The 14,945-nt window shown below is 40.9% G+C and overlaps 1 protein-coding gene across 1 annotated transcript in view; it reads left to right on the plus strand.

Annotated features, from left to right (window-relative positions):
- Positions 1 to 14,945, plus strand: part of LOC115382733 (transmembrane protein 132C) — a 175,878-nt gene that overhangs the window by 49,719 nt on the left and 111,214 nt on the right. The window contains exon 2 of the mRNA XM_030084591.1: positions 1,172 to 2,096. Coding sequence (XP_029940451.1) covers positions 1,172 to 2,096 — 925 coding nt within the window. The remainder of the gene's footprint in view (positions 1 to 1,171; positions 2,097 to 14,945) is intronic.

Consider the following 14,945-nt stretch of genomic DNA (forward strand, 5'->3'; position numbering starts at 1 on the left):
GTTACGCTTAAATGAAAATTGTGAGTTGTGCTTGTTGCTGCCAGACGTTTTGTGGCAGTCCTCATAGTTTATTTGGATCTAAACAGAAATATTCAAGGTGGGACGAGACACATCAACGGTAAATTCATTGTTTACCTTTTGCATACAGGAATGAACTGATGGGGATCAGTTTCTTGTACTCCTGCGCTGTCACACAGTTACTCTTTATGTGTTTATTTGTAATTATCAATAGTCCTGAGTGCCATCTAAGGTTACACTTGCTTACAGCACACTTTCACTCTGGAGAAAAGTCTTGTTTTCCACAGCTTTTCCAATCCACCCGCATGGGTCAAAGATCAAAGTTGTCAGCATTTGAGGCTCTTCGACTGAATGAAAAACAGCCCTCAACAGTGCTTTTTGCTGTTGCACAAAAAAACAAAAAAGAAACACCTATTGCTCATTAAGGGGGTGAGTGACACCTCTATGATCTGTGCACGGCACGCCGTGCTCAGACTGTCAAACTTTAACAAGTGAAAGTGGACTCAAATGCGTCCAAATGCACCTCTGGCATTAGCTTTAGATCTTCAGGCAGGAGGCCTTTTGAATGACTTTCAGCACTTGTCAGCAATGAATGAGAAACTTATTGGCAGAAAAAAAAGAAGCAGCAAACTATAAAGTCTAAGAGGAAAAAATAAAATGAAGGAGAAATTGAAGGACGGGGAAAAAAAAAGATTGAGTTTATCTGCTGTAATGAAAAGGATTGAGAGCGGGAGGGAATACGGACAAGTCTGATAAGCATGTGACTAAGAAAGACAAGTGTTTTGAATTGAGTCTAACAAATTCTTTTAAATAAGAGCAGTGGCTCATGAAAGTGATAGCATATGGAAATGTCTCCAGCAAACCATTTAACATTCACTACTGGAACTGACTGTAGATACGATTGCCTCAGGTTGCAGGCAGCGCATGCAAATGTTAAATGTGGAGTGCCAGCGTCCACTTTGTGAGTTATTTCATCCAATTTTTCATATTCTGCTCTTTGATTTCGTGTCTGCATCAGATTCCGTCGATGGGGTTCAGACGATGAATCTTTCGCAGACAGTTATGAGCGCTGTGAAGTCGAATTTGTTGGAACAAAATGTCTAAAGGTTATTTTGTTTTTGTCTTTTTTTTTTCTTCTTTGTTGTTCTTGCAGTGGTGAACAGTAAGGTGATCCTAGAGGGTCTGCAGAGGTACGGCCCGACGCCGATCTATCTGCCTGTCAGCTACCGGATTCTCAATGCTGAGTCGGCGTTCTTCTTGCAGGAGGCAAACCAGGACTTAATGAGGAACTCCAGCCTCCAGGCCCGGACCGAGTCCTTCTTTATTCACCAGGCGCGGCAGATGCCTTTCATCAACGCCAGCTACGGCCCGCTGTCCGTCCAGCAGCCGGTCCCTCTGGAGCTGCTGCAGACGCTGCCGGGACCGTTTAACGCGCCCTCCTTCGTTTCGCCGACGGCGCCGACAGTGGCGTCGTCCTCGCCCCTTTTCACATTCAACTGGAAGGTCCACACCTACATAATCAGCGAGCGGATCCACCCCAGCTGGCCAAAGGTTCAGGTGTTGTTCTACGTAGCGGGCAGAGACTGGGACGACTACAGCGCCATCCACAAGCTCCCCTGCGTCCGGATGTTTGCCTTTCATGAGACGCAGGAGGTGCGCGGGACGTGCAGGCTAAAGGGCGAGCTGGGGATCTGCGTGGCCGAGCTGGAGCCGCTGGCCAGCTGGTTCAGTCCGCCCACAGTGAGGCCCGGCAGGCAGAGGGTCTCCGAGCAGGCCCAGGGAACCCCCGTGGAACTCTACTACATGGTCCAGACCACGGACAGCGGAGAATGCAGCTCAGAGGACTCCAGGAAAGGCGGCTCGGTGCGCACGGACCAGCAGAGGCCCATGGGCTACTTCGCAGGGCACACGCCAATGCAGCGCATCGGGAGCGTCCGGCTGTTCCAGCCGCTGTCGGAGCTGAAGCTGGACAATAACTTTGTGGTGATGGTGCCCTCCAAACCCATCCGGCAAAGGGAGACCGTCTCAACGTTTCTGGCTCTGTCCACGCTGTCTTCAGTGCAAATTTTCACCCTCAGGTGAGTCAGCCTGCTGGGAGAACACAGTTTGCTCTGCAGCTGTACTAATGTTTTCTCATTTTCCAGTTTAAACAGAAATCAGCGAGCATTCATGTATTTCACAATTTACATTTAGAATATACCCATCTGGCACTTATGTGTGAAATTGCATTCAGCCTGCAATGAGTTTCTTAGGAAATTCGTGGTGGTGTTTGTTTAAGTTCTGCAGCAAAACAGAGGAAATACCCATAGAGTGAAACTGGTTTCAGATTTTAACATGAGCAAATTTCCTGATTTTGTGTGCCTTCTGTCACTTGAGGTTGACTTTAAAGTTTAGTTAAGTTTAAGTTTATTTATTTTAATTTTATTTTTGCAGTATCTCACCAAACATCCATACTATGCAAGGTATTGACATTTAGCGACTGATCACTTCTCCAGTGGTGCAACTATCATCTTCCTTATTGAAAGACTCAGAAATGTGAATTAGTGTGTCGTTGGTGTGACACTGCTGAACTGCCAGGACTGTGATTCTCATTCGACTCAGCTCAGGCTACATCAGCAAGAGGAAGATGCTCCATATCCCGAATGTTGGCTGTTTTTAAAAAAAAATTGATTCATGAAAAGAAATACCCTGAGAAATAATAGTTAAGATAAACTACCAGCATGCAGCAGTGAGTATGGGATTCTGTTTGTGTGTGGACACTGAGATACAGAAAGAAAGAAAGAAAGAAAGAATGCAAATTCCCAACAGTTTTCAATATGCAATGCTAATTTCACAGTCGTAATCAGTCACCAAACCAGTTGCATTACAGTAATGCAGCACTTTATAACATGTTATTCTCAACACTGTCAAAAACTAACCCCAATATCTCATGTTACATTCTTAGTCATACATCGCTACATTCATTATGCAAGTATGCAAGTTTGAAAAAGCATAAACTGAGGAAAAAAAAACTAATCAGTGATGTAGGGGATGTATTATTCATGTGTGTAATGTCTGCCGTCTTAACGGACAAACGAACAGTTTTCAGTCAAAACAAATGAACAATCACCATGTTTTTCTTTCTCCTTTCAGCCGATACTGTTTGGGAATCATTATTTATAACAGCCTGTTTAATCAAAAATAATCTGCGGTTGGCAAAATCATGGATTAAAACCCTGGCACAGGAGATTAGAAAATGTGTGTGATAAGCTTTTGATTTGCTACACGATACACCAGCCGACAAAGAGAGTTGCCATGACACCACCGCTCCGCTGCCCAGCAGCGCGGCGGCCATTAGGTAATTTGGCCGCTGATTTAGGTCATTTGAGTATTATTCAAAAAATATATCATAGAGAAAACCCAGCTATTCCAGACAAAGAGAGATGTGAAAGTACCATCACATAAACAACCACTGTGTGTGCTCTCAGATCCTCAACTCCATGCGCTTTAATTCCAGTTTACAGATATTTTCTTGCAAAAAGAAGAAGGAGGGGAAAAAAAGAAACATCCTGCAACAATTTTGGCTTCAGACCAACTGGTATTTATTCATAAGTTTTCCTAAAGTGGAGGCATTAAGCTGTTTCCAGTGAAAGTTTTAGGAGAATTTATGTACAGTTGTTGTTTTAATTTACATATAAGGGGTCATGCTTATGACTGGATGTCAACATTGTAGGATATAGATTATGTTTTTAATACCACATATTTTCCACAATAAATCTGTCTTACATTAATGATAATCTGATGGAATACAAGCCATAAAAATAAGATGTTTAACTATATCCTGTACAGATTAAAACGGGGATTTACTGTCTGCTGTAAATGCCACGTTATAAACACGAATTGGAAGAAGACTGCCAAAAACACCTTCCAAAACGCATTGCTCACAGTCTGCAGATTACGTTGACTAAGATAACCCTCAATTACACCTTTGTGCCAACTTATGGGTTTGTTTTATTCGCTCAATCCTAAAATTGCCAGTCTGAGGACATTTTTGCGTCTGAAACCAGCACTAGTTATTGATTCATTGAGCTTCGTCTCGTGCAAATTGCGACTCAAAGTGACTGTAATTGGTTTATGTTGTGCGATGCAAATTAAGGTGTAAGGAATATGCATTTCCACAAGGCTACTTTTATGCCTGAGATCTAAATCACCGCAGATGATACAGTTAGCAGCCTCAAAGCGGAGCTGTGACAGAGAGCCTTGGCAATTTGTCAACCCTGGGTGAGCAGGAAATCTGCCAAAAAGCCTCATTGCCTTTTCTCTCACTCCAGTGATGATGAACTCCCATGAAGTATTAGCGCTCACAGTGTGTGTTTATCACATTTGTCAGCATGTGTGTAAATGGCAACTTTAAAGGCGGCGTTTTTCCTTTAGTGCCTCTCTTTTCCACTGGTGTTGTGGCCCCGACTGTTCAGAAGTTCATCTTTTTTATGTTTTTCCGTTGGGACGGCAAAGACTTAAAACTCGACCGAAATACCTCATTAGCAACCGAAAGATTAAGCCTCAGAGTGTTTGAAAATCACAGCCCGCTTCACAGAACTTGACTGCCAGCTCACCAAGAATCTGTAAGTGAAACATCCGAACGCTGACGATTGATCTCGCGTCAGCTCTGTTGCTCACTGCTTTTTGTCTTCCGGGACAAAACTTGTGCTGCTATTCCACATCTTTTGCTCTCAGGAACATGATATGTTCATGAAGGTGACTTGAATTTGACTTCAGTGTCAGTGCATCTGTGTCCATTTCTTTTCTTTTTTTTTTTTTAACTTAGGCAACTGTCAGCTTCTGCTTCTCCTTCACTTACTCTTTCTGTGTGTTTGCATTCCGCCTGCAAATGTTTGCCTCCGCTCTGGTGTGGGTGTGTTTATGGACAGCTTACTTTACAAAGTAGTTCCAGTGTATTTCCACTATCCACCGAGGCATCCTTAAGTATTTATGAAGTCCCTCCCTCCCTCACTGTGAACTCCCTCTCACACCCTCGTCCTCCCCCAAGCTTATAACTCACCACTGAAAGAAAAAGTCACTCTGGACAGTCTTACTTCTTCATTCAAAATGTTTTCTTAACTCTATTTTTTTCATTTATAATGCTACATTTTTAGGACAAAAAAATCATGTGGCGGATAATCCTCTTAATTTATTGTTTATTAAGCAGATTAACTGATGCAGGACAGTGTCTATTTATGTATACATTGACGAATCACCTTGAATAATATAACATTTCCTTTGACGGCATTCGTTCGGCAGACTCCCAAGGACACATTGCAAGGGCTAATAAGCATTTCTTCAAAACCGAGACGCATCAGAAAGTAACACTTTGTCGATCTGCCTTTGTTTGCTTGTTCTAGAGCACCACTTCCAATCAGCCGGCTTCCATGCACTCACACCATTTCATTTACTTGATTACTCAAGTATCATGCCACAGTGGTCCATGCAGGCCTTCATTTAGGACGTCAGTATTTAAATTAGCGCTGTGTGTGGCAAGATTTTGGCAAAAGATGCATATCAGACTACAGGAAATACAATTTCATGGATCACAGCCATAAGAAATTATGACTGCGTCAAATGAAGTTAGCTGGTGGTATTAAAAAAAAAAGATTGGAAGGTGAACTGATGTCTAAACACAACTGTCGAGGTAAACATGACTTGTGTTTTTTGGAATCGTTGCATTTGACCAAACAAAATAAATGAAATCTGTATCTTGTTTTTTAGGTTTTATTGTTCCAGCTCTAGTTTGAATTAAATAAAATAAAAACAGAATATGGCTAATGGTTGACTGTCAAACATAAAAATAAGCATTTGAATTGCTCCAATACTAAAATCTGCAACTACACACAAACAGAAGGACCGGTTTACACCACATTTTCAAGTGAAATCAGAAAACTTGTTTGTATCTGTTTATATAACAGTGAGCTTAGAACCACCAAAAGCACAATTTTTAAAGGGATAGTATAAAGGATTGATGTGTAAAATGGATATAATTATTAAAACATTGCTGTGTAAATATGAAACTTTCCTGAAATGAAAATGTCAGAATGAAGTACCTTCTCTGTCTTGTAAAAGGGCCTCTGTGTCTCTGACTAGTTTATAAACATTGTAGTTTCTTTTTCGTCTCCAAGACATCGAAAACATAATCTACCCAACTTCACATTCTTCAGGTAGCAAAGTGACAATGTACTGACTCGGAGTGAAACATTTTAACATAATTTATTTGAAAAAATATATCCTGATTGAAGTGAGTGAATTCTGCAGCACATTATGTACCTAGAATGTACAAACTGCATTGTATGTTTTTGGTATTAACAGGCTGCGTGTACTCACCACTGCCTCCTGCAGTCCAGCAGATGTACTGATTCTCTCACTTGTCATTGTGTTTTTGATGGCAAAACAGCAGAGCATCCTGTCCACATACAAAAAACAAATAAGCTATTCTCTGGAAATTGAGGACTTAGTAAAGGTTTCTACAAAAATTACATCGATAACAAACAGATGGACTGTAAAAAGATTGCACAATCTGAATGGAGATGCAGCCGACAACTGCCTCAGGCTGTTGTGGAAATGGGAACATTTGGCAAATTTGAGCAATTTTGACACAGAAATTACACTTTCGGCAGATAGCATCCAAACGATAATGTCTATTTTATGATATGTGTTTATTTTTCCTTTCTCATGATAACAAAAGAGGCTCTGACTCAAAACGTCTGAGGTGGCTTGTTGCGAGAGCAGTTGTGCCGACACACAGGAGAAGCCGTCAGAAATGCTTACAGCATTACAGCAACAAATTGTAGTCGAGCAATTTTACAACCTTATAAATGCACTGTATCATTGTAACTCTAATGCAACTCATTAGACAGCCCAACAAAGCACCAGACCCTCTGCCAAAAAATGTGTTTTATGTGGAATAAACCAGGAGGAGCTGATCCAGCAACGCCAGGTGGATGAGAAATATCTTATGTGTATCATAGTTTGGCTGTTTCTACAAGATATGATCAGTCATCCCTCCAAAAACGCAATAATTTGATATTTTCGGGAATGTTAGCTGTGATCAGCATTCTGCAGTCTATCAAACAGTTTGCCAGTGAACCTTGAGGGCGTCTGCTCCCAGCACGTGCTGGGTTTTCTTGGATTTGAAATGCAGTGACGTTTGTCTCTGAATGAACTCGATCAACTTCTCACGCCCCATGAGACAGTCTAGCCAGGACAGGTGATGCCATACTGATGCCAAAATACACCTCTCAGCCACCTGTGGAGGACTACTAAATACAAAAATGCAACGGCACAATTTTAGTTTTGAAAAGTGTAGAACAATTTCTCTGTTAATCTGAAAGACTTTTATTTCTTCGCGAGTTTAGTCTGGGGACATTCGAGAATATTTTAACTGAAGTTGTGAAGTTTCTTTGTGAATGCAGCTGTACATTGCTTACCTGCTGGACAAAACCCACAGGAGAACATGCAAACTCCGTGTGAAAACTGTAGCTTTTGAATCTTATCAGTCAGTCAATATTTGGTCTTGAAAGAGGAATTTTTCAACTTTTTTAGCCATGGACAATGTTGAGGAAAGCTAATGCTCGACTCTTTAGCGCCTGCCATATTCTTCCTTTTAAGTCACATTAAAATATTTAACTGACTTTAAAGCTTCAAAGGAAACAGTTGGCGTATGAGATTAAAAATTTAAATGTTCCACCTTTGCAATTTGAGCTTCTCACATCGCAGAGCGATCCCAAAAATTCAAAACTGAACACAGAACCGACTTTTTTTTTTTTCTAACTTAGCTCCATAGCGACTAAAGGGCTATTTCATTGGCTGCCTGTCCTCGCCGCCTCGTTGCGTAATTGGCCATATTTAATCTAATCTAAACTCATCTAACGTAATTATTTTCAATGTAATTACAGGCTTTTAATCCCAGCATCTCAAAAAAACACACACACACACACACAGTCATGAATATTCACATTGACTCTCATAGTTTCAGGCATGCACATGCACTTCTACAGATGTGTGCATGCACACACACACGCACGTGCCAACTGTAAAAGTCATGGTGTGTTTGTCATGCTAAAGGCTCCCAGAGGAATCAATAATTCCCCGTGCCTTGCCTCATTAGCCAGGGATAGAGTGGTGTAACAGGTTGGTAAAGGGTTCTCCAGCTACTCCTTATTCAACATGCAAATGAAAACACTATTTCCTCCTGAACAAATTAACAGGCTTTTCAAAAGATAAATTGCCCCAGCTGTATTGTAATTTTGACTAAACAATCCAACATGTTTCCACAGATCCCCTCGAGGGCAGTGCTGCTGATGAATGCAAATGAATTTCTAATATCTGAGAGTGTGAAGGTAAAAAGTGTGAGAATCTTCATGCTGCGCCGGTCCAAACGGCCGACGTGAGTCGGTTTTATTATGGAGGGATGCAGCAGGTGAAAGAGGCCGTTCAGCGTTGCTGTGTGTGACCAAAGGGGCCGGGTTTGGTTTGTTATTCAGATGCTATGCAGACGTGGCGCTGAACCCGGTCTCGGCTGATCCTGACCCGTGTCGCGGTTCAGGTTTGCAGGTCGTCCGCCCCGGCTGTTTTCTTTTCCGGCCATTGTTTGCAGGAAATATCAGCAGGAGGAAAAAGGTTGGAATAAAGATGTTCTCCACGGAGTATTAAGTTTATCTTGACTGCTCTCCTCTGTGATTCGGTTCCTGGTAAAGGTCACACAAGATAGGTACGTCTCTTTTCCATTTTCATTTCTGTACTTATCTGTCCTTTTTTTTTTGTACTTTATCTGCCGCTCCGTCTTGGTTTCCCTCTCTTCCTGGCGTTATTTAACCTTTCTCTCTGGGTACATGTGTTCTCCTTTTCTGTCATACTCTTGCTTTTTTGTGGAAAGACATGCCCCCCCCCTCCCTCCCTTCTGCGGCTTTATGCTAAAACACTGGTGGAAATCCTCCTTTGACGTGAGACAAAATTGACTTTTAATTCTAGATATTTAAGAAAACAAAGGCTTCTTGCCCTCATCTTTTTTTTCTTTACCCGGCCCCCTCTTCCCTCTTTGCTCTGCTGGCTCGCTCACCATTGTTTACTTTGACAGCACAGACTTTCCTCTTCCACTCATTAATAAGTAATTAGTGATTTGAGGCCTTGGGAGACTGTTCACTATGTGGATCCTTCTCTCTATTGGGTCCTGCCACCACAAAGCAATCACCATTTGCCCGCAGCAAGTAATTTGAATCCTTGTATTTCTACCATAATGATTTTCTATCACTTTTCTCCTCTTGAATTTGTGTCTAAGCTGATGAATTTATTGGACCTTGGAAGGCCAGAATATATTGCTTTGCCACTTTCTCGCTGTCCATCTTCTCTCTCTCTCTCTCCTTTTTTTTTTTTTTTTTCCCTACTCTTGCCTGGCCCATCTGCCTTCGGAAAGGCTGCATGTTCCCAAGGGATTTTTGTGATCCCTCAGCTTGGCAGAGGGTCACACCAATGTGCCGTAACATTCAGAGTGACACATGCCTCCAAGACTTCTGAATATCGACGGGGTCAGAGGTCGCTTCGGTAGTTCTCTGCGGTGGCTTTGAAGTTGTGAAAGTCTTGCAGGCTTTTTATAAGGGCAGCGGCGAGAATGAAGGCAGCAGGTGCAGGATTCTCCCAGGAGAGCAGGGCTTCATATCTTGTCCAGTGATTGGGCCGCAGTACAAGTATGTGGAGACGATATGGAAGTGTGTATCTTATTCATTTTGACATTTCAACCCATATCAAGGTACTCAGTGCAATATCTCATGAGAAAAAAGAGAGAGCATAAATTCAAGAACTTCTCTGGTTTTTTTTTTTTTTGGTTTTTTTACTATGACCCTAAAGTGATCTACTGGATTCATGTTCATGAAACCAGTTTGAGCTTATTCCAACTTTGTGACACAGCAAATGAATCCAGATCGTACAACGTGGCCATGAATGCATTCCACACCAGTTGCAGCCTCAGAAGTAAACGTAAGACAGAATGGAGTCAGATTCTGACCCGAACTACCCAAAAATCAAACCAGGCAAAACTTTCCTGATCTTATATTCAATTTGGGTGAGTAGTTTTGGTGTGTAGTCCCTCGCCTTCAAGGTATGATGCATTTGGGCCTGATTTTCTGTATATTATTTGAGGGAGAATTGCCTTTTTATCATCTCAAACCAATCTGACCTGCTGCTTGCTGGATGTTTTTCTCTTTCTTGGAAGACTTGAGATGGGTGAGCACTACTATCAGGTAGCTCAGCAGGGTTTTGAAATACTAAAACCAACCATTTGAATGACTGATTCGCTATTTATGGAGTACTTGAACATTTTATGTAATGAAGTAATCAGTGAGTGTACGTTGGATCAGCAGGAACCACTGATCAAGTAACATAACTACGACTTTTACAAATAAGATCCATCTAGTTTCTATTCCAAGGGATGTTGAATGCAATCCTAACTAAATAAATAGTTGCAAATAAGGAGAAAAAAAAGAAAGAATTTTAAACTATGGTGGTTAACAACCAATCAAGTTCATTGCTGCTTGAAAATGAAAAAAAATATAATTGTTTTGCTAAAAACTACAAAGACAATTAAAAATCAGTATTACTTCAAACACCAATTTCATGTGTATCTGGTGATTTCATTTTAATTCATTACAACAGATGCTATCTATATTCTTAATAAATGACCATTAACTCTTTTAATTTAATTCACACACACCCAAAACTATGGCAAACTTTAGTGTATGAAGCTCAGGGGCTTTTGAAATACTTGACAACAGCTATTTACATACTTCACCTTAGTCCCGCTCAGCACTTTTCGTTCCCACATTTCACACTTACAGAACAATGGGAGGAAAACGGATGCGTTTCAAACTGCATGTGTGCATCTGGGAGGCTGTGCTCACATCGATTCCAACTGAAATTAGAGGAGCACGGCAGGCCAGCGGACATTTATTAACCGTTTATCAGTAAACGAGTGATTGTTTCATTTGTGAAGCAGTCACTGCAGGGATGCGTCTTATTGAAAAGATTCCCAAGAAATATTTCAGCTCTTGCTGTTGTGTGTATCAGCAGTTTAACATTAAGACAAGCACGGTTCTTTTTCTCTCATCAGCCTGCTTCTCAACACACAGAAGAGACAAGAAAAGCATGGCAAAACATAGAAAAAGACCAGAAATTATTAAATGGTCGAGCTCCTCAGATACAAGCACTGAACAAGTCTTTATACTTGTTTCACACTCCACATAAATAAAAGATTGCCGATTTTTCAGAGACCTTAAATTCCTTTCATATTAGTACTGGGATCTTCTCAAAGTCTACATTTATTTTACAGGGCGAAAAGCTGCGGAGTTCGTTACATAATTGCATTTGATGGCACATTATCAGTTTATTTGAACCAAGATTAAATAATTATTTATCTGCATAAGTTTTTGATCAAATGAATGGCAGCATCTGATAGAAGCTTTGGTCTATGAATGTTAACTAATCAGACATAAAGAAGTGCACACTCTCCATCAAATATTGAACTTGAACTTTCGAATCGAAAAAGCGCAGCATCCTGACTGAGTTTTAATGTGTTTTATATTGTTGCTATGTGCAAGAGTCACATCGTTGAACAGGTAATGCGATTATAATCGAATTAGTTTAAACACATGAAGTGATCAGCATCATTAAGGGCCTGTTATGTGTGTCACGGACACACACACCAAAAGCCAAATGGCTGGGCTCAACAAGCAGTGCGGCTCGGGCTCACAGGCCGACACACACAGCGCAGAGGTCAGCCAGTCTCAAAGTGTCTGTCGCTAAGCTTCCAACCCCTACAAGTCAGAAAAAGCAAAAAAAGAAAAGACAGCTATTTGTAAGAGCAACCTTACAGTCTGAGTCTGCCCATGCCGTTAATGGACAAACACCTGTTTGTGGCCCACCGTTCCCTGGAGGACAGCGCCTCGTCTGGACCGAGGAACTTGTGTTAAAGGCGAGATTTCAGGTTCAAACCACAGAGCTGATACTGGAAAAAAATGCTAATATATTGAGAACTAAACCTGCATGGGTATTTATTTCTCTGTCCAGCGTGTATCCTGACCCTCCGATACTGGTTAATGATTAAAAATAAAAGAAGAAGAAGTATTTACAGATAGTCGTTTTGTTACTGAAAATGTGATTAAGAATTAAATACTAAGCCTTCAGCATGTAATGAGCGGTCGCTCTTTGATTTGTTTTCCAAACGATCCCATTACCATCAGATGCTGTACGGCTTGCAAGGTTCTGCAGCAGACTTATAATTTCAGGCTCCAAAAATAAACTTTTCTCAACTTGGCAGCCACTACGCTGCGAGTGCACGGCGCAGCTTAAAATCAGACACCAGCCCCGACACCTTAAACCTCCACCCAATCGATCTGGGCCGCAGTTGTGTTGAAGCCAAACGGGACGCAGCTCAGCACATTAAGAACTGTCTTCAACAACAAAACAGCATTACATTTGATCTTAGTAGAGCACCGACGTGACGGCCCCGCTGTGAACCAGCAAAGGTTGTCATGAAGGATTTGTTTATTTTCTGCAAGCTGCTGGTGCAATTCCTTTACTTATCATGCTGTTTGTTAACATCTTCAGGCAAGACTTTTTTTTTTTTCCTCCAACTTCTCCAACTCTAGTTTCTACAGTCTGAGTTGAGGATGATATATTTAGGGCTAGAGGGGTTGACAAACAGGGTGGGATTAGGTAGAGAGGCAGTACTGGCAGAATAAGCTCTTGCCAGCAAACTGGTGATGGTGTGTGTGTGTGCGTGCGTGTGTGTGTCCTAGACAATCATAAGCTTGGCCTTCTAATCACTTGTTTATCCTTGATGTTTTTCATACGGCTTTACTTTGATTAGTTTGAACCCACAGAGTTGACAGCTGTAACACAAACTCAAAATTAATGCATATTTTAATGTGGACTTGAAGGTAGGGAAAAAAAGATAAAGATAGAGGGGGAAAAAATAAAACGCTGTGGCTGGTATCTGCTGTTTGCTTTGGAAACTGATAGCCAACCATAGAAATGGACTAAAGTTATCCCGGCTATACAAAACATTGCGTCACCCACAGTGGGCCAAGAAATATGAATCCATGTTGAAACAGTCCAGAAGAATAAACAAGGCGACAGAGACTGAGAAAGATTGTAGAAGAGTCAAGCAAAAAAGAAAATAATTTAAAAAGATGTGCACTTTAAGTTAATTCTAAGTGAGATGCCATTTATTGTTTTTTGTTTTTTTTTTTTTATCATGACAACAAATGAGTCATTGCACCATGTGTACAACATAATAGTTTTTGGCTCTCGTCACAAAATGTCAATTTTGGACCATCCTTCAAGGAAAGCAAGCTTTTTATTTTCAAAATAGAAATGTTCCAATGCATGATTCGAAAACATTTTCCATAAAAAAGGAAAAGAACACAGCCTATTAACTTTATGGTTTTGCTGTTTGACAATACGCTGCCTTTCTGAAATTTTTCAACTGTAATGAATTGTAATGAAATGTTGACTCTTTTTTTTTCCTGCCTTGAGATGTTTTACCTTTCATCCAGTCAGTGTTTCAATATTACCTTTGTTGTATGTAATTCATCTTCACGTATCAAACAGACAAGCCAACCAGTTTACCCCATGCTGAATGACATTTCCTATTTACGTCCAAGGCTTTCCTTTATGTGGATTTATTCGTGGTTTGCTTACCAAGAGACATGGAATGAAACTCAGATGACAGATAAGCATGTGATGCATATTTTATTTGTCACATTCGACCCGCTAAACTGCGTATGTACTTTTTTCTCTTTTTTCTTAATCAATGCAAATGTGTGAAAGCGACAGGGACTGGCTAAAGAATTGCAGATCCCAACTCTCTACAGCTTCTTAGCTCTTGTTTCCTCTCTCTCCACTTCTGCTCTTGCTCTTTTCTGCTTCAGCTTTCATTCTCATGCTCCCTCGAAAATGGCCGGGCACTTCCTTTTTAAAGGCCAAAAACATCAAATACAATTACCAGAGTTCAAACTCGCACTGTGTCCACACACAAGTTGTGCAAGCGGCACGTTGGCAGAGCGGCAGCAGCTCCGCTGGCGTGTCAACACAATGTGCTGCGGCGCTGCGGGGAGCTCCAGCTCAGCCGCCGTTTGCCAACGCACAGAATCAAATGCACAATTGGGGCAGTTTGGGAAGTTAATCATAGAAAAATAGACTTCAAGAGCAACAGTATACTTGTTTGTGAGTTTAAGGAATAAATAAAAAGAAAAGCTGTTCCAACACCTGTGTGGACAGTTTTTTTTTTTTTTTTTTTTTTTTTCATCAATAAAGGAGCAACATTTAAAAAAGAAGAAAAGGAAAAGTCTTGAAAAGGCTTTTGTGTAATCATTGCTTTCAAGGCAAGTTGAGAGAACATGAATATAAATCTACTTCCCAAACTGTTTCATTCAACTCAAAGGTCAGAGTGTTTCATGGTCAGAAGCTGTTCTGGAGGCAACTAAGCTACTATTAGGCAGAACAATTTCTCTGTCAAACAAAAAAACAACCAATTTTAATTAAGAAAAAAAAATGGTTTTAGTTGTTAAAATCGCAGTTGGTTTTTTAAACTGAAAATCAAGAACAAAGTCTGGATTCAACACAGCCAGGCTCACGGTTCAGTAATTGTAAGGGACTGACGTCAGCCTTTAGACGACTTTTTGTGTTAAATTTAAAATGTAATTTGAAGTTTTCTCTCCTTTCCATTTTGCTTTGTGGACCATGATCAATTCATAGCCTCAATTACCCCATCAGGCTCGGCTTTGGTTCATAGAGAAGAGCTAAATCACCTGGAAAACCTTTACCATAAGATATCATCTTCATCTGAACTCTTATGAATTCACAAACCTTATTTTCATGCTCAGAATGGAGAAACCTGCATCACA

This window comes from Salarias fasciatus, assembly GCF_902148845.1.
Source record: "Salarias fasciatus chromosome 7 unlocalized genomic scaffold, fSalaFa1.1 super_scaffold_4, whole genome shotgun sequence".
Taxonomy (NCBI): domain Eukaryota; kingdom Metazoa; phylum Chordata; class Actinopteri; order Blenniiformes; family Blenniidae; genus Salarias; species Salarias fasciatus.